Source organism: Momordica charantia (assembly GCF_013281855.1).
Source record: "Momordica charantia cultivar OHB3-1 chromosome 4 unlocalized genomic scaffold, Mcharantia_2.0 BLBB01000004.1, whole genome shotgun sequence".
Classification (NCBI taxonomy): Eukaryota; Viridiplantae; Streptophyta; class Magnoliopsida; order Cucurbitales; family Cucurbitaceae; genus Momordica; species Momordica charantia.
In genome coordinates this window covers 20,547,369-20,567,482 of record NW_028275162.1, presented here as the reverse complement: position 1 = coordinate 20,567,482, position 20,114 = coordinate 20,547,369, and the positions used below count along the sequence as shown (strand labels likewise).

Sequence of the window (20,114 nt, the reverse complement as noted above, 5' to 3'; positions counted from 1 at the left end):
TAACCCTCTGACTCTAGTCCTGTAATAAAAATGATAGTATATATATATATATATATATATATATATATATAACTTAACTCATAACTAAGCAGTTAACACATCTTGTTTATTTTATTTTAGATGGTTAAATCCTCCGTCCCACATTTCTATACTAAAAAAAGGAAAGAAAAAAAATTCAACTCTCAAGTCCAACCTAATTAAATATGGTGTAGAGAGCACACTAATCCAGTTAAAGGTCTAAAATTTGAAGGAACAGAAGAAATTGGGTCGTATAACACTCCCAAAAAATTTAGAATAATTTCGCTAAAATATAGACTAGATATAAAATTTGAAGGGTTAAAACTAAAAATTTAAAAGTAAAATAATGACTAAAAATTCAGCAACAAAAGTTTGGAAAAAATTGAAATTCTAAAAACAGAAGACTCACAATAGAAAATGTAGATAAAAGTATAGGTCTAGAATTAAATACTTTGAAGTTTGAAGCCATCCTAGATGGGAGGCCTTGAACACTTGAAAGAAAATAATAAAACAAACTAAAAAAAAAGTATTAAAGATATATATGGACTATGGACCCAAGTGGAAGAAAAAAGATAGTAAAGGAAGGGAATATTGATTGAATGTATAAATGACATGGAAAACCTTGAGACAACATAGAGAATCTAAATTGTACTAAAAGACAAAGTGTAAAAGTGGATAAAGAAGAAGAATATGCAAAGTGGAGCAAGGGCAATTCAAAAGAATAAGTTTTAAGGTAGAGATTTTAGAAGTTTGGTTCTTAGTGTTGCTTATTCTAAGTCATGGTTGTATTCGAAGCATCATGATTGGTGTTTGGCTATGCAGACTTCAAAGCTTAAGTTAGAATTTAATCTAATATGGTGTTGCATCGAGCCTAATTAGGTTATCAAAAACCACAAAATCAAATTACATAAATTCAATCTAAACATAACTCAATTGGTTAATACATTAATAATATTCCTTAAAAGTGGTAAGTTTGAATTCTCACCCTTTATTTTTTCATTTTTTTCAGAAGATTCTCGCTCTTTCCTTTGAATTGTAATACTAAAGTAAAAATATTTGTCACATAAACCTATGTTTTTATAACCTACTCTTTCGTATGATTTAAACACAAATTATAGACTATAGAGCACGATGACTTTACCTAACATGCTAAATAATCCTAGTTTACATTAAAATTGTATGGAATAATTGACGAATCACCTTATTGTATTAAATTATAGGACTTTAAGTCAACATATTTGAACAGTATAAAAGTTTTGTGATGGTCACCAACATGTCATTTAAATAAATACATTACATTATACAATATCATGCATATTTATTTTAACCTCAGGTTTAAAAAAAGTCAATTGCAGGCTATCGTTTCTATTCCGATAAGCAGACTGACAAATCGGATACGTGGTATAAGATTTGGCAAAGTCTCTTCTAGCAACAAAAGGAGCGAAACTGGGTGGAATTTCTGTAGGAAACCAAAAATTCCCCCCAAAATTAAGACATTTTTTTGGGAGGGCTTTTAGTGACTGTATTCCTCCAATGGGGCATTTATTTAAGAAAGGGGTGGATATGAATCCGACATGTTAAGTTTGTGGAAAGCAGTTTGAAACAACAGATCACATTCTTTGTGATTGCAGAAGAGCAAGGGAAATGTGGAATTTACTTTTACCTCAAGTTATTTCTCATCGAGATTTCAATCATTCGATCCAAGCTAGGTTGACGAGCTAACCTATGTGAAGGATTTTCGGGAAGGAAATGGAATTTGTTGTGGAACGCCCTCTAGTCACTCATTTCAAGCCTCGAGAGTCCCCTTCCTTTTTGGTCTCCTCTCCAGCCTGAGTGGGTGAAGATTAGTGTGGATGCTGCAGGTAAGGAACCTATTTTAGAATTGGAATTAGTATTGTTGGCAGAGATGATAAGGGTCAGATTATTGTTGTTGTTTCTCAAAGGGTAGAAGCTTACCACCATCCGTTGAAACTCGAGTCTTTGGCTCTGCTCGAAGGTTTCTGAATGGTGATTAGGTTGAATCTCCCATCGGTGCAATTTGAGATTGATTCCCTCACGCCGATCAATTTGATTCTTGGAGACTCTAAAACTCAAAGCGTTTCCAATGTTTTGGTGAAGGATATTCAAAATCTGACGAAGAATTTTTCCAATTTCAAGATTGTTCATGTGCGGCGTCTCGCGAACAGGGTTGCCACAAGACAGCTTCTTCCAGGGTGACTCTGTTTAAGTTCAATGAAATTAGTTTCCTAAAAATAAATAAATAAATAAATTGCTAACTCAATCAATCATGTCATTTGAATTAAATAATGAAATTAGAATATTAAAAAAAAATTGTTTTATATAACTTTACATTTTTTAATATTAAATACGTGTCTAATCTTGCTAAAACTGGTATACTTCAACCGTAATTGACATATATTTACAACCTAAAAGTTGTGAGTTCGATCATTCGTCTCTACATGTTGATCGGATTGATAGCGAGCGTTGTCAGATGGACATCGACTAGTGATAATTTGTCGACAGCAAGCGAAGTCGGACAGCAGTGGATCAAAACAAAATAACACAAAATTAATGTACTTTTCCACTTAACTTAAAATTACCACCACAGAACCATATTTGAAATAAACATTTTTGTTAGATCAACTGATGATGAAATAAGCTTAAACACTTTTTGGAACAATTTTTAGAATAAATTTAAAAAACAAAATAAACACTAACTCAAACTTGGCGATTAAAAAGTGTATTTTGCTCAAAGCTCTGTTTTTTGATTCTCATATCCATCCAAATCAGAAGTAGAAGGAGAATCTGCATCTCTTTAGAGCGGGTCCTGCGAAAGAAAAAGAGAGAGAAAAAAAAAGAAAAAAGAAAAAGAAAAAGGTGATGCTTTCTCTAATATAACGTAAAGAGATAAATTTATTCCTTCTACGTGGCATTCTCTCTCCTCCGCCCTCTGTAACAGCGCGGAATCAAAGCAACCCCCCACTCGTCGCCCACTGGTTCGTCTTCCAATTCCTCACTTTTTATTAAACTCCCAATCTCTCATTTCTCCATTCAATCTCCTCTCTCTCCCTCAATTCCTCCGTTTCTTCTCTGCTGCAGCGACTGATCCGAAAATGGTTCGCTTCAATGTCACGAAGAAGCAGACCGCTCCTATCGATGGCCAGAAGCCCGGCACTTCTGGTCTCCGCAAGAAGGTTCCTTCTCTTACATTCTGCTTTCGTTTCTTTCGCATTTTGGTGTATGGTCTCCCCATCGCTCTCAGATCTGTCTCTAATTCCATTGGAACACTGTTTTTGTTTACATTGTTTTCATCTATGTGGATCCGCTTGGTTACTGCTGATCTATTGTGATTCTCGTTCCACCTGATCTGCTGATCTTGTATTGATTGCCAATGTCGAACTCTCTTTTTTAATTTCTTGGCGAATTTGCAGAATTTAATTTTTCTGAGAGTTTACTCACTGTTGGAGATTTTCGTGGTTGCTTATCTGTGTTACTGTTTTTATGAGTGGTTTGGTGGTATGAAGTTGAATATTTACTATCTTTTGTGTCATGGATGCGCGTTTCGTCGTCGTGATTTCCTTTTAGCTGCTCAGCTGGAGATTTGGCATGATACGTCACGCGTTGTTTTGTTCTCTCCTCGTGTGGAAGAAATTGACCAGTCTTTTTTTTAATTGTTTTCATTTTCCTATTCCTTCGAATCCATTATCGTGCTGTTCTGTACTCCCATTTTTCTTCTTAACACATGGTTGTCTCATTAAATTATATAAAAAAGAATATATCGTCGGAACTAAAATTAGTTGTGCGCTAGATCTGGTTCCTTAATTAGCTGTCTTATCGTGTTCGTGGCAAACTATGTTTATTTCTTAATCAACGGTCAATGGTGGGTGATAATTCTGATTTAGCGAGTAAAAATGATGACCTTTCGTACCTTATTTATCTGTTTTCATAAGCCATTATGACGGTAGAATTACTCCACATGCTAGCTGATCTTCATACTACCATTCTACACAGTTGTTTAGATTATAGTGCAAATACACATTTTCTTCCTTTTTATGCATTGGTAAACACTGTAATATGGAGGCAACAAGGTAATCCAAAACTTTGTAATTTTTCTGCATTTAAATCTGCATAACTGATATTTTGTTGCTGGACCTTTTCCAGGTAAAAGTTTTCATTCAGCCGAACTACTTGGAGAATTTCGTTCAGTCAACATTTAACGCATTGACTGCTGAAAAAGTTAGAGGTAGTGGATCTTTCACTTAAAACTTAACTTCTCTGTAGCTATGGAGAGCTGATTGCTTTTCATGTGAATTTGATCAATCGCTCAATAATTTTAGAAGGGCTATAGTAAGATACTCAAGTGATTACATTTGTTTATCTTTTTTTAAGATAAGAAATAATTCCATAGATAATATGAAATTACAAAAGGAGGAGAGCCTAGCTCCAGTCTAATTGAGATTACAAAAAACTCGCCTAATTGGCTAAGAGAGTGTTTAAATTATTGATGTTGAAAGGATCATGATATTTACACCTAATTGGCTAACAGACATGAGAGTTTCAAAGAAGGTGCTGAATGTGTTGCTATATTTATCTTTCAAACTCCTAGAATCCAAATGAAACTTTCTCCTATCCTAAGTACTGTGCGGACACTGGGAAGTAACTCGGCATGCTCTACTATGCTTGGTTAGGATGCTCTACCCTCCTTGGTTTATAATTGCAGTTAAACAATTAGGGAATAGGTCATTTTTGTAAGAAAAATATATTTTTCGGTCTGTTGATGACCAAGATTTCCATACTGGCTCTTTTCTTTGTTTGTTTATATGGTTTCATTATGACAAACTCCGTCTATAGCTATTTAGCATTGATGGTGGTGCTTGTTCCTTGGCTGAAAAAAAGGCCTTAGGTTTCAATATTATATTAGTTACCTCTACTCATTACAGTGATCTATGATTCCCTCTATTCATATTAACTTTCTGCTTGGACCCTCTGACTCCTCTATCTTGACTAATTCATTATGCAAGTGCCTCAACTGAACGTTTGTTCTTCTGTCCACACAATATAGAATTTAATTTCTAGTTACGATTCATTTTGTTGGCCTTTACATTAGTTCTTTCACTCAACGTCTATCCTAAGTAAACACAATAACTTTTGTTTTCTACCAAAGCATTACTTTTATGATTTTATCATTAAATTATATGCTTTTATTTATGGATGTAGGTGCTACACTTGTTGTTTCTGGAGATGGACGCTATTATTCAAAGGATGCTATTCAGGTACTCTGATAAGTGTATTTTCGTGATAATTTAGATCTCAAGAATCTAGGGTTCTGTTCAGGAATGAATTTGAAAGGGAATTCACGTGAAATAAAGTAAAATGAAATAACTCTAAGTAGTTTACTTATTTGAATTTTTATGGAACCAAAATGAAAAAAAGATTATGGTGAAGGTATTCATTAATACAAATATATGGAACAAAGAATCAACCTCAGGTTGGTGTGAGATCCATAACAAAGACAGAGAAAAGGAAAAAATGTTTTTAGAAAAAAAGATTATGGCAATTAGTTTGTTATGTCATGTATACTGCTATTGTATTGTTGAGCTGTTTCTGTATTTTTAGTATAGTGAAAACGTTTTACTGTGAGTCCACAACAGTGGTTAGTTTTTAAAGTTTGTTACAATGTGTAGTATTTATAGAACTAAAATATTGTACTGTACTTATTAAACTACATACAAATAAGTGCAGTTGATGAAAACATAAGTATACCATTATGCTGAAGAAAGTAACAACAGTGTATGCGTGATCGAGGAAATGGGAATGACATTCTTATGCTCTTTAAGGAAATCTTATTTTCACAAAATTAGTAATGATAGGAATGGTCGAGAATGATTCTTACTTCCTCATTCGCTTTCTTATATTTCCATGTTTAAATGGCAGATTATAATCAAGATGGCTGCAGCAAATGGAGTACGACGTATTTGGGTTGGTCAAAATGGTTTGCTTTCAACTCCCGCTGTTTCTGCCGTCATACGTGAAAGAGTTGGTGCTGATGTAGGTGGAACTAGTTTTATTCATAAGCTAAAATTCCAACTTCATGATGATAACGTTTTAAGTCTTCAACAATGGTAACCATAAAAGTAACTTTTTGTACCAGGGATCCCGAGCATCAGGAGCATTTATTTTGACTGCAAGTCACAATCCAGGTGGTCCCCATGAGGTAGATATCATCATATTTGTTATTTTTCTTTCTCTTTCCCGAATGATGTTCCTAAATCAAGTCGATTGATATTTGGATATATCTTACATTTTGTGGACCTTAAAGAAAAAGAGACAAAAGCAAAAACTAATAAGACCTTCTTTCCCATTTATTATTTTTATATCCATGAGTATTTGAACCAGCTTTCAATTATCTCGATTAATCTCACGGGATAATCGCCTAACCGTACTATATTTGGTTATCAAGATAACTCGTAAGATATTAAATTCTAGGTAGGTGGTCACCATGGTTTGAACTCATTCCCTATAATCCTTTTACTATTTACATTGGCCCCTTATCGACCACTAGGCCAACTCATAATGATTACCTTCTTTCCCATTTATTGGATAGGAATCTTAATAATGCCGAGAAGTTGGTAATGTTCTATTTGATCACCCTAAGCTGTACTCTCCTTGACAAAGATTTTAAACCAAAGTAGTTGGTTATCCTGTGCTGTCGTTACTTCATTATAAGACATTTCACCTGCCTTAATGCATGTGGTTCCTCTAAAAAGTGCATGAACAGCTCGGATGTGCATACACGGTGAACCTAAAAAGCATAGATACAGACACAAGACATGAATATGACATGACATGGACATGGTGACACGTTATTTTATAAAAATCTAGGACATGGACACATTTATCGAAGTATACAATTTTTTAAAGTATATATCATTTTTATACCAAAAGAAAATTCAAAGTCAATAAGTTCATGCATTTTTATGTTTAAAAAAATGAGTTTGATGTATTTTGCTCTCAAAATTTATTATTTTGTCTTATATTACTATCTACATTGATTTATTATGCTTAACAAATGTTCGATACGTGCCTATAACAAGTGATGAATCCATATTCGCTTTGTTCAACTAGTGTGACACATATTATTGAGCTAACAAGTGTCCGATACGTGTCCAATAAGTGTCGGAGTGTCCTTTACGTGTTCGATACAGACGTTACCCAAATTGATGTGTTCGTGCTTCTTAGTTGTGAAAAAAACAGCTAGATAATAAGGATCTAGAGGACATGGGAATTGTTACTTTAATCTGAATTACCTTATTGTTTGTTATTCTTTATTTATTTTGGAAAAAACCTCCGCAGGATTTTGGGATTAAATACAACATGGAAAATGGTGGCCCTGCTCCAGAGGGAATCACTGATAAGATCTATGAAAACACAACATCAATAAAGGAGTACTTAATTGCTGAAGATATACCCAACGTACTTTCACACTCTCTCTCATTTTTTAACTTCTACATAATCACAACTTAATTCTTGCTTATCAACCCTTGTCTGGCCTAGGTGGATATTTCTGCAGTAGGTGTAAGTAGCTTTAGTGGACCCGAAGGACAATTTGATGTTGAGGTTTTTGATTCAGCCAGTGACTATGTGAAGTTGATGAAGTAAGCTTTATTGATCAATATTATCATTTATCATCTTTCTTCGTGACAAGTGACAGCATGTCATATCATCATTAATTGCTGTTTCTCCTACAATTTATTTCTTTTGTTGTTGCCTATTTTCCTTTATTTCTTGAGTCCTGACGGAGATATTTGTGATTCGTTTTATTTCATATACCATCTGTTTAAATTTGTAATGAGGCAGCACTAATTAATCAATTATTATCATTGTTTAGCTTGTTAATCTGTGATAGTGGCATTTTTACCTTTTCTTCTGACTTTGTTCTCAATTAGATGATTTTTAAATCCCCCTCCCCCGCCCCCCAACTTCTTATATAAGGGGTTGATAACCGCATCCCATCTACTTCAGAAAGTGTCTGATGGTGTCAATCCTTCTTGGTCTTTCTTTTTTTGGATGTTTGGTTAATTGCTTTTGTTTTTTTCTATCATTAAGGGTAATCATCTCTGTAATAATCTTTTGTGCTCTGCTGTTTCAGTATTCTTACCGCTGTTTCCCAATTAATTTATCAGGTCAATATTTGATTTTGAATCTATCCGCAAGTTGCTATCCTCTCCCAAATTCTCATTCTGGTATGTAGAGCCTCACAAAGGAATACGTTTCAGGGGAACGCTAACATTTTCATACGTAATCTTTAATATTATGGTCTTAAATACTAAGATTGACATTTACCTTTTGAAGTTATGATGCTCTACATGGTGTTGCTGGAGCTTATGCAAAACGTATTTTCGTGGAAGAGCTTGGTGCACAAGAAAGCTCATTACTGAACTGCGTACCTAAGGTCATCTTTTCTTGGGAATATTTTTTGGCTTTCATTATATGATTATTTCTTAAATCTTATTCTTTACTTCTATACTTTTCTTGAACCATATAACAGGAGGACTTTGGAGGAGGTCATCCTGATCCCAATCTGACTTATGCCAAGGAATTGGTTGATCGTATGGGATTGGGTAAATCAAAATCTGGACAAGAGCCCCCGGAATTTGGTGCTGCTGCTGATGGTGATGCAGATCGCAATATGGTCCTTGGTAAAAGGTAGTGTACAATTGCCTAATAAGTAGTATATTTCTGATAAGTGATAACATTTCCTTTTCAAGTATTCTTTATATTATTTATTGTACTTTTTTCAGGTTTTTTGTCACTCCTTCAGACTCTGTTGCCATAATTGCTGCTAATGCTGTTGAAGCTATACCATACTTCTCTGCTGGTTTGAAGGGTGTTGCCAGGTGCTACTTTCCGTATAAAATTGCTTTCCTTCTGAGCTTCTATTCAACCCATGGTTCAATTTGAAAATTCAGTTAAAGTTTCGAGGTAATTAAAGTCTGAAGTTTGTTGTTAAATGAACTAGTGAATCAAGAAACTAAACCATTAGAAGATCTTATATAAAACATACCGATTATAACCATCATGGTGTGGCCTAGTGGTCAATAAGGACCAATGTAAATGGCAAAGGCTTAGAGGGAATGTGTTCAGACCATGGTGGCCACCTATCTAGGATTTAATATCCTACCAGTTATCTTGGCAACAAAATGCAGTAGGGAGATGATTGTACCGTCCCGTGAGATTAGTCGAGCTGCGCGCAAGCTAGTCCATACACTCACGGATATAAAAAAAAACAGACAGATTTTGATAACTAGGCACGGTAGTTTTTATTTTTGGTTACTGCATAATGTATTTAGTTAGTTTAAATATTATGATTATGGAGCTCTACCATGTTATGGGGAATGAATCACCTGTTTTTTTTTTAATGTAAATCTACTGCTGAAGAAATCAACAAACTTTGGAGGTGTGGACATCTAATGGAATTTAAATTTTATGTATTTTTATGTATGTTTATTAGGGAATTTCAAATGTGAATAGTTAGAACTCCTTTAGAATAATCATTTGGCTGGTGTTCTAACTGTAATATTTATAGGAGCATGCCAACCTCCGCTGCAGTAGATGTGGTTGCCAAAAACTTGAACTTGAAATTTTTTGAGGTCAATTCTAGACTTAAAATCTTTTATCTTGAATTACGCAGGCTGCCAGTTTGCATCTTATGTGCTAACAAGTAATTTTCTTCTTACTATATATACTCCAGGTGCCCACTGGCTGGAAATTTTTTGGGAATCTAATGGATGCAGGAATGTGCTCCGTCTGTGGTGAAGAAAGTTTTGGAACTGGTTGGCCTCTGATTTTTATAATTTGTTTGAATGCCTGGTCGTTCCAGAGTGCAAAAATTTTGTATTAAGCTGATTTTGTTTTCTGAATACCTATTTGAACAGGATCCGACCATATTCGTGAAAAAGATGGAATCTGGGCAGTTTTGGCTTGGTTATCTATTCTTGCTTATAAAAACAAGGGAAACCTTGATGGTGGAAAGCTTGTGACAGTTGAAGACATAGTTCGCAAACATTGGGCCACCTATGGTCGTCATTATTATACTAGATATGATTATGAGGTATTATTTCGGTTATTTACATTTTCGAAGATGCCGATGTGATAACTGTAATTAACATATCTATGAATGATTTTTTCTTTTTTCTTTTTTAAGAATGTTGACGTTGGAGCAGCAAAGGAACTAATGGCCAATCTGGTGAAGCTGCAATCTTCGCTTGCTGAAGTTAATGGGTATGCTTTTTGTGTTTATTCTGCCTCTTGGAAGTGAACTAGTTATCTAGGTTATGTGCGGTTGGCATTTGTTGATGTTGCTGTTGCTGTCATAGGTATCGATCTTGATTCGTGGTTTAAGTGTTAATAAGATACCCTTTATTTTTTAGTGCAGTCCCACAATATGGCAGCCCTTTTAGGTTCTTTCCATTTATTAAATGATAAGCCCCAGGGTATTGAACGTTTGACTGTTGGAGATAATTTTTGGAATGCACTTCGCTTAAGATGAAGTGTAACATTCCCAGGGGGTGACAAGGAAAGGAGCGTTCTACCATTGAGAAACAGCTTAGTTCGGTTGAAACTCAGCTGAGCAAATCCAATTGCCACTAATTTCAATTTGTTTTTTGTTTAAATTTGAAAATCTTATTTATGTAAATCATGTCTCGTGTGTTGTTCACACAGAGTCTTTCTTATTATATTTTTCTTCCACTCTTTTAATGTATAAAGCTGGCATCCAATGCAGAATTGTCAAGGGAATACGTTCAGATGTGTCAAAGGTTGTCCATGGTGATGAATTTGAATATAAAGATCCTGTTGATGGTTCTATCTCAAAGCACCAGGGCATTCGATATTTGTTCGAGGATGGTTCACGACTGGTAAGTCAATTTTTAGAGCTTCCTATTCAGTATGTAGGATATTAATCAGGATGTGCTTCCCCCGGAGCTGGTAAAAAGTTCAAGAATTAATTGAATTCTTGTCCCTCATAATTTGGAAGATCCAATAGAGAATCTCTAAAACTGTGAGCACGATTTAGCAAACATAACAATTTATATATTCTCAACCTTCTCAATCTGGTTGCAGGTTTTCCGCCTATCAGGAACTGGCTCAGAAGGTGCAACAATTCGGCTCTACATCGAGCAATACGAGAAGGATCCATCAAAAACTGGGAGAGATTCTCAAGAAGCTCTTGCACCTCTGGTTAGATCTCTCTCCTATTTGATAAACAAACTGTAAAAATCCACCTTTTTTTCGGGGTATTCGACTCAGATATATATCTTGGTTTCAGGTGGAAGTTGCTCTTAAACTCTCAAAAATGCAAGAATTCACTGGCCGATCTGCTCCTACCGTCATTACATAAATACCATGATTTTGAAGAAATAAGTTTAGTCTTGCGGTGGCGCGAGATGTGTTAAAAATCTCACTGTAAGTGCTTCCAGAGTGTTTGTTTGGCGGGAAATTTTAGCCTACATAAATTTTGAATTGATTGTCCTAATAATCTTTTACGCTTCATATGAAGCGTGACTAAGTTATAGATATATGTGTACTCGAATTATGGGGTTTTACCCATTATTTTCTATACCTTACTCATATATTTGAGTCTTACATACCTTACCAAATTTCTTAGAGTTTCACACATACGTCCATTTCCTCCTGTTTTCTTATCCTATGGTACTAAATTAGGGTTTGTTTGGGAGTGATTTTGTTCCCTATACATTGATTATGTTTAACAAATTAGAAAATTGGATTTTAGGAAAGGTTAAAATTACTTTAAATTGATTTTATGATATCACTTGAATGATGATTTTGGAAAATCAATTTTACTTAAATTTCTTTTTCAAATTAGGGTGTGTTTGGGAGTGATGGTAGGAGGAAAGATGGAAAGCAAAGAATGTTAGAGACCTCACTCTTGGTTGGCCATCATTCTCCGCTCCTTACTATTATATTTGGTTTCCACGTCAAGGGTGGTTTTATTTTTTACCTTTTTTTTCCCTTTTATTTGTTTCAAATTTCAACAATAGGGTCGGGACTCTCGACCTTTAGATTGTGTCTTATTTATTTAATTATACTCAAAGTTGTTGAAAGGAGAGACTGGTGACATCATTATTTCTTGTATCTGATTCTTTTAGTTAGAAATTAAGTGTGGGTAAAAATATTTTCTAAAGGTAAATTTTAGAAGCAACAAAATCTAATCCTTTTGGTATAATAGTTTTTTAAGTCTGACAATACGATGGCGAGTATGAATATATTGAAATTGCTAAGTCTTAGTCTTATCTATTATGGTCAATTAAAATTACTTTTTTTAAGTACAACAAATATGAGGATAGGAGATTGGACCTCCGACATCTAAAAAAGAAGCAAGATACCTTAAGTGTTGTGTTATATTCATGTCAGCTCCATTATAATAAATTGTGAAATTATAAACTGCATACTATTTCATTTATTTTCCTTGCTTCCTAAACACAAAATCCCAACCCTAATCACACAGCCCTTTTCACGTACATGCATATGCTTCACTTTCCATTTTTACTCTTTCAAACAGACCTTATTCACCACTAAAATGACAACTTCCATAATCACCATTCACAACCCATTTGCAAACGGCACGCCGGTGGCCGGAATCCAACCACTTCCGGCCAAAAAGTTATCCACCGTAAACCTCCCGGCCTCCGCAACACTCGTCATCACATGATACCCTGGCCACCGCACCCTCCCCATCGTGCTCGCCCCATCGCCGGTGTTCATAAACTCGCCATAATAAACCGTCCTAAGACCGAAATCCCCCGCCCAAGGAAGCCACCCGGCCGGTTCAACCAGACCGTCCAAAGAACTCCTCATTACAACCGTCCTCGAATACGCCTTCCACGGCCTCCCCAAATAAGTTTCGTACAGACCCTCCACCGGTTTCAGGTCCGGCGCCGCTCCGACCGCTGAATTGTGGATCACGAACCCAGTGTTCTCATTCGGGTCGGACCTCGCCTGCGCCGTCACGGTATTTTTTTGGTTCCTCATAGGCTTTCTAACAAAGATATTGCAGTTCTGAAATACGGCGGTGGCGTCGCCGAATATGAAGTCGACAGTTCCATAAATTTCGCACTCGCGGTAGAATTGGCGCTTGGAGTGGGCGTATAATGTGTCTTGATAGCCTCTGAAGCTGCAGCGGTAGAAAACTGAGTGGTCGGCGCTCGATAGAACCGCGACGGCTTGGAGTTTCTCCGGCCCCGCCATGTTCTCGAACGTCATATCTCTGGCAATGAACCCATTGCCGGTCACCGCTGAAATTACCATAAAAAATGCACGGACCAAAATGGTATTTTAACCAAATAACATATAACAAATAATCGAGTTGAATCTGTGAGGTTCCACCTTAAACTACTACACTAAAACTCTTGAACTCTGTAAAGGGACCCATTTGAAACATAACCCAAACCCAAATCATAGAGACTAAATCAAAATTCTTAAAACTCAGTGAGTTTTTTTTTTTGTGATAAACAAAACACAGATTCAAGCTCTACTAAACAAATAAATTTCTTACTAAATATTATATATAAAATTTTAGTGTAAAATAGATTTTTATGAGTGAATCAATAGTCCGTGTACTTTTTTATGCGGTAAAAAATTTATTTGTTGGCAAAATTTCTGTGATCAACACCAGCAGACTTTTTTTATTTTTTTTAAAAACCAGACCCAAATGAATATTAAATTGAAACATTTAAAATCATAAATACCAAGTTAGGGTGGAAAATGTATCCAGTGGAAAATATTTGGCTCTCAAGTAAGAGAACAAATATTGACCTCACCACCCTTGAAAATTTAACTATTAAAGAAAAAAAAATCTATATTTTTGCATCAAATATTTAAAAGTAGGCCCTATAAAGTTGGTTGCTCTTACAGGAGCCAGTAGTATTTTCCTGAACAAATTTGGTTGAAGAAACATAAACACACATATTTGAATTAACTAACCAAAAGTGGGTGATCGGAAAGTGGTGGATCCATCTTGGACGTTTTTCATGGCAGTCACGATGGTGGAACCAATCCCATCTCCGATCATCATAACATTCTTCATCGTCTTCTTAATCACAACATTTTCTCTGTAAACGCCGCCTTTTACATATATTACAAACCTACCACCACCTCCGCTTCCCTTCCTCACCTCCGCCGCCGCCACCGCCTCCGATATGCTCCTGAAATCGCCGCTCCCATCTTGGGCCACAACCATATCCGCCGCCGCCGCACTGCCCTGCACAAGCTCCACCCACTCGGCCGAAGCAGCTGCATTATTATCACCACCACCCGCGGCGGCCCTGGCGATGGCCAGAGAATTGCTGACCAATTTCGAGAAATTACTGAGAATTTCAAACGGAAAAGAAATCCCAAAATCTCGGAACCCATTTTCACATGTTTGATGGTTTGCCATCGAAGCGCTTAGCAATGTCAGGTGATCCATTGTGGTCGAGTCGATCGTCGAACGGTTGAGTTCGGCGATCGAATCCTCGTAGAGCTCCAAACAGTCCACCAAAGCTGATTTAGCTCTATAATCAAAGGCATCTGAATCCATGTTAGAGAGAAGGTGGGCGTGGGTTGTCATGGCTTGGTTGAGAGTGGCCCGAATGGCGGAGTTTCGAAAGCGAGTTACATAAGAAGTTTCGTCGCCGAAGGTCGATATGGCATCAGCATCGTCGTCGTTTTGGTTGACGAAATGGAAGCAGAGGTCTGGATATGGGGTTTGGGAGCAAGACATGAGATTAGTGGAGCTTCTTCCATGGATGACTAGCAAGGAAATGAGAAGAAGATGGTGTAATATTTTCATGGGGATGGAATGCTTAATTTAAGATATTGGGAGTATTTTTTTTTTAAGGAAAGTGTTGATAGTTGCAATAATATGGGTTGATGAGTGTGGGAGGGAAGAAAGACAAGGGCTCTCCTTTATATAGGCAAAGTGAGGGTAGTTTTTGTTGATAAAATTAAATAAATGTTAATTTTGGAAGTTGTTATTAACTGTCAGGGTGAGAAACACACCCCACCTGATTCATAAAGGAGCTCACCCTACCTGATTCATAAAGGAGAAGAGAAGGAAAATTTCTAATACTACGAGAGTATTTACTGTTTATTATATTTTATAACATATTAAAAAATGATGTGTGGTCCATTCATTTCATTTATTGGGTAAATAAAAGAGAGTATGATATCTTACGAGAGTACTATACTTTTTTCCAGGGACGAAGTCATGTGGAAGCAACAGTCCACATATGAAGGCTGCCACATTCTTGAGAGAGCACACCTCAATTCGGTCATATTAGGACAACCAATGCAGCCCCCATCTCGGCTCTAGGCAGGATAGACAACTAGAAGTCACATTTCCTAGATTCTCTATAAAAAGCAGAATCCCCTCCAGAATAGGGAGGAGATATCATCTTAATTAGGCAACTCAATGCCATTTTGACCTAAATATTAATTTAAACATCTTGAGTGTGTGGATACAACTTTACATGGGTGCAAGTTCTTGGACAGGTCATCACCTCTGCTAAGACGGTTCCACCTCAAATGATCCTACATAGCAAATTTTCACCTATAGAATATATATGGCATTGCCACTTATAGAAAGTAAAAGGCGTTGCCACCACAAATTTTCAGCCGTTATAAAATTAGCTTTATTTTCTAACTTATTAGAAAAAAAATATATATATATATATGTGTGTTAGTTTCACTCATGACTCAAGTATAAATCAAGGCATTAGAAGCTTTTTTTTTTTTTTTATGGATTCAAAGTTTGATTATTTGTAATATTATTATATTTAAAACCCCAGTCATTTTATACTCTAGTTTTTGAAAATATGCTTGTATTTTACACCACCATTAACTTATTACAATAAAAATGTTTTGAAATTGAAAATTTTAAAATCATAATAACTAAACTGAAACCATAGATCCGAAATTTCTTAATTAATGAATAACCATATATATTTAGCAAATCCATTTTGCTTTCGAATACACATGAAACTTGAGCTTTGACTACGAAAGGACTTATTTGTAATTAAGATAAGGTTGTTGGTTTTAGTTGTAGTTCATAATTAATTTCTTCGTATCCAATTGTAGTGATTCCACGTACTCAAATGTAACACGTGTAATAATATCAGCCTTGGACTAGGCTTAGATTTTCCTTAGGATCTGCGTTTAATCTCTCATGATTATGATGAATGACCAAAGCTTTCAAGGCTTCTTTTAGGTTTAAAAATTTCTTCTCTTAAATTAATTAGGGGAAGGTCTTTGCCTCTTCATTTGCAAAGAGGATTAATCTTCCTTTAATTAAAGTGTCTTAATCCTGATTAGAGTGTCTTAATCATTTGTGTATGTATTTGAGATGTACTAAATCATATGTAACATTAGCAATATCCCGTCCAAACTTCGATGTCATTACGCTATCAGATGTCGCTTATTTCTTACTGTTGCAAACACCACAGGGTGCCTTTTGGAGCACCTAGTTTCGCTACTTTCACGGGTATTACATTCACATCATGTTGTGTAGTTCTCCTTATTTGTTCCGACTTTGATATTTCTCTCCATTTATTCTGATTGTGTTCTATTTTTTCTTCATAAATTCATTCTTGCAACATATTTCTTAGGTGGAATCTGTCAGAAATATACGAAAACTAGTAAATAATTCAATGTTAAAATTATTTTGGTCCATGGTTCATTTTAGTTATTCCTGTACTTGAAAATGGTCATTTTTGTCCTCTACTTTTAAAAGGCGATCATTTTAGTTCCTCCTTGCAAGATTTTAACACAAACTTTACTAATAATGGAAACTATTTAGTATAAAATAATGTTTACGTTTTAAGAAATATATTGATTGTATTGTGGTGTTGAAATTGTTATAGAAAAAATGAGATTTAAAATAAAATGAAATGACCAAAATGGTCACATTTTTAAAAGTATAAGGACCAAAATCAACATTTTCAAGATACAATGACTGAAATGAACCAAAGTTGAAAATATAGGAACAAAAACGAACATTTTAAAAGTATAAGGACTAAAATAAACCAAAACTGAAAGTATAGGAATCAAATTAGTATTTTGACCCAATTCAATTATAATTTTCATGAATACAGCTCACATACATAGTACCTAAAATGCGATTAATGCTATCTGCCATTAATGGTTAAGACCTAAACGTATGAAAAAAAGTATCGCAAAGAGTAAAAAAATGACTTAATACTTGAATGATCGTCAACCAACGCATAGCTCAGCAAGTTAGGCATATATATCAAACTATAAAATTGGGGTTCGAATCCTCATTCGTATATATCGTACTAAAAAAAAGTTCCTGAATCCAATAAAAATTTAGGATAGTTTGATAATCATTTTGTTTCTGTTTTTAGTTTTTGAAAAATAAGTTTGTTTGATAACTAATTTCAGTTTTTGTTTTCTATTATTTTAAATAGTTTTGAAATTTTGAGGAAATAAAAAAAAATGGATTTCTATTTTCCAAATCCTCATTTTTTCATTTAATGCTCAATTTTTTTTCTCCATCTCAAGGGAGGATTCCTCGACTAGAAATTACTAATTTCTAAAATAGGTGACATGAGATTTGAACTCATTCACTCTCAATTAACCTTAGCATCTTTAGACCAATGAGAGTCATCTATGGTGGTTTAACATAATCAATTATTAACTTGTTGATTATAATCATGGTAATCACTAATTAAGGTGTGATTTTTTTAGTTAAGACGTGTGATTTACTTATACTAGTGGTTGTTTCTAGAATAATTTATCTTAATTATGCTAGATGAAGTATTATACCAAAATTTCTTCTCTTTCAAATGCAACATTAAATTTAAGTTTTAAAAATACAAATTGATAGCTCCGGCAAAAAAAATGAAATTGATATATGAAGTACTCACATTTTGAGTAGCAATTGAATTGACACAAGCTATTAATTCAATTACCTTTTTAGTGGTAAATACTTTGCCTAAAATGCATATAAATTGTTGGAATAAGCATCCAATACCAAATATTTGGTGCAATTGCCTACACTTTTCAAATAAATGGCCATTTGCTTTCCTAACCAAAGTCACATAATAAAATTGGAGGGTTAGGAGAGAACTTTACAACACATTGAAACTTCTAAATTATTACATATCACATCTAAAATATAACTACTAAATAAAGAGCTACACATTGAAAAAATATTATTATATGCTTTATTGTTTGTCTTTCCAAATGTATTTTTCTTTTAGGAAAGGGGAGGAAAAAAAAATTATAATTTATAATTTTAGCTTTAAAGGTATAAATCATTAGTTTTTAAGTATTCAAAATGATGATATTTTTAACCAATTATTTAAAATATTTATTTGTCACCAACCATCTATTTTGTTAAATACATTTTAGGATAAGTAAACATAAACCAACTAGTGTTATTTAAGAGCAGTGTAGAAACATATATCTTTTTAAAGAGATTTATCTTAAGTAGTTAATTTACCATTGATGTTTAATCGAATCGGTTGATGAATGGTGATTCTGGTGAGGTGATATGTTGGCAAGAAATTTGGAGTGGACTCGAGCGTGGTTCCATTGACAACCTGCAAACAGAACCTTGAACCTGTTATGCATATACTATATACTCTAAAACTTAAGTTAGGACTTAGTTTGAGCTGGGTTTTGAGCGAACCTTAAGTTGAGTGCTAGAGATCAGGTACTTTTGAGAATGCGAGACCCCACTTTTTATAAGCGGAGCATGGAGGCGTGTGGCTTAGTCATTGTGGTGTTCATACCTGTCACTTGACGAGTTTCCTGCTAACTATTGGAAGATTCTTTAACAATAGAATTGTCATTCTAGTGAATGTTGGCGGATTTCCAATCGGTTATAATTTTTCTTAGATTAAAATCGATCTAAGCTCCATTTCCTAGACATGACTCCACTTTTTGTCCTAAAACAAAATCAACTTTTTAATTATGTTGAAAATTAATTTGAAAACTCGAGTAAACCACCACTCAACCCAAATTAAGCTGATGAATTGGATAAATTTAATTCATTTAGATGTATCTCAACCAAAACGAAAGATATATACTATCAATTACGATTAAACAAGAAATCTAATAATTCTAGGGATAATATTACGAGTTGAGTTATCTTTACAAAAGATGCCATTTGCTGCAGAACGTAGTAAAAAGTTCTTACTAAAGACAGCGAAGTGGGCTAATAATGGGCTCAATGTGGACTTAAAATTTTGGGCCTCATGCCTTGAAATACAAGCCCATATATCTTTTGTTCTACTAGTTAAAACTAGAGTTCGGCCTTACATTTTGGGCTGGGTAGATGGGCTTATGAACCTTCCAAGGTTTTAGCTTTTTTTTTTTTAAAACTTTATATAATGACAAAACTAGTAGTTTCCATCTTTAAGATTATACAATTTTGACCATATGAAAAACAAAGCTTGTTTTTAGAAAGCCTAACAGTTGGATTTTTTTGGTAAAAAACGAGCATAGCTTAGCGCTAATTAGTATATACCTCTAACCAAGAGGTTGTAAATTCGAATCCCCTCCCCAACATATTGTACTAAAAAAACAGTTGGATTTAGCTGATAGTAAAATCAACCAAACATTCTTAATTAAAACAAATTTATAAGTTTAAAGCTTCATTCACTTAAAAAATAAGACGCAACCCACACTGAAGGAACTTGTATAAATATGGGATGTAATTTTCTCTGTTTTTCCTTATTATTTATTGCATGGGTGGAAATGTGATTTAAGATCTTGCAAAACCTTCAAACTTCCTAACAAGTAGTCCATAACGGTTCCTTCATTTTTATTTTCTTTCTTACTTAGATTGAATATTAAATGTATAAAATTGTTCCTAAGTAATTTATATAGCATGAATAGGTTTATGCAGCCAATAGAATTAACAAATTCCTAATCTAACAAACTTAAATACTAAATATAAATCCAAGTTGCACAAACTCAACTCATATACCAAACATTCCCTTAGGACATTTTTTTCATCATACGTATTCAGATTTCCTATTGTTTCAAAAATTAGGCAATATCCAACTTTTTTTAAA

The 20,114-nt window shown here is 34.6% G+C and overlaps 2 protein-coding genes across 2 annotated transcripts; one reads left to right on the top strand and one right to left on the bottom strand.

Moving 5' to 3' along the window:
• The first annotated feature begins 2,864 nt into the window (after positions 1-2,864).
• Positions 2,865-11,675, top strand: PGM3 (Phosphoglucomutase/phosphomannomutase family protein). Its single transcript, XM_022290696.2, has 19 exons — positions 2,865-3,014; positions 3,118-3,212; positions 4,180-4,261; positions 5,236-5,291; positions 5,953-6,066; positions 6,170-6,232; positions 7,372-7,491; positions 7,573-7,673; positions 8,202-8,261; positions 8,371-8,470; positions 8,567-8,724; positions 8,820-8,915; positions 9,605-9,668; positions 9,770-9,851; positions 9,954-10,129; positions 10,223-10,299; positions 10,802-10,934; positions 11,140-11,256; positions 11,345-11,675. The coding sequence occupies exons 2-19, from the start codon at positions 3,132-3,134 to the stop codon at positions 11,414-11,416; spliced, it is 1,752 nt and encodes a 583-aa protein (XP_022146388.1). The 5' UTR covers positions 2,865-3,014; positions 3,118-3,131; the 3' UTR covers positions 11,417-11,675.
• Positions 11,676-12,419: 744 nt separating this feature from the next.
• Positions 12,420-15,589, bottom strand: LOC111015555 (Plant invertase/pectin methylesterase inhibitor superfamily). Its single transcript, XM_022290625.2, has 2 exons — positions 14,020-15,589; positions 12,420-13,331 (listed from the first exon to the last, which is right to left on the bottom strand). Exons 1-2 carry the CDS (start codon positions 14,864-14,866, stop codon positions 12,640-12,642), a joined length of 1,539 nt encoding a protein of 512 aa, XP_022146317.1. The 5' UTR covers positions 14,867-15,589; the 3' UTR covers positions 12,420-12,639.
• Positions 15,590-20,114: the final 4,525 nt, after the last annotated feature.

What these genes read in the sequence shown, in the direction of transcription:
- LOC111015555 (XM_022290625.2), bottom strand. Translation starts at nt 14,866, where the DNA reads ATGAAAATATTACACCATCTTCTTCTCATTTCCTTGCTAGTCATCCAT. An exon ending in TTTCCGATCACCCACTTTTG is followed by an intron (nt 13,332 to 14,019) that starts GTTAGTTAATTC and finishes TGGTAATTTCAG; the next exon opens with CGGTGACCGGCAATGGGTTC.
- PGM3 (XM_022290696.2), top strand. Translation starts at nt 3,132, where the DNA reads ATGGTTCGCTTCAATGTCACGAAGAAGCAGACCGCTCCTATCGATGGC. An exon ending in TTGCTGAAGATATACCCAAC is followed by an intron (nt 7,492 to 7,572) that starts GTACTTTCACAC and finishes TGTCTGGCCTAG; the next exon opens with GTGGATATTTCTGCAGTAGG. An exon ending in ATACTAGATATGATTATGAG is followed by an intron (nt 10,130 to 10,222) that starts GTATTATTTCGG and finishes TTCTTTTTTAAG; the next exon opens with AATGTTGACGTTGGAGCAGC.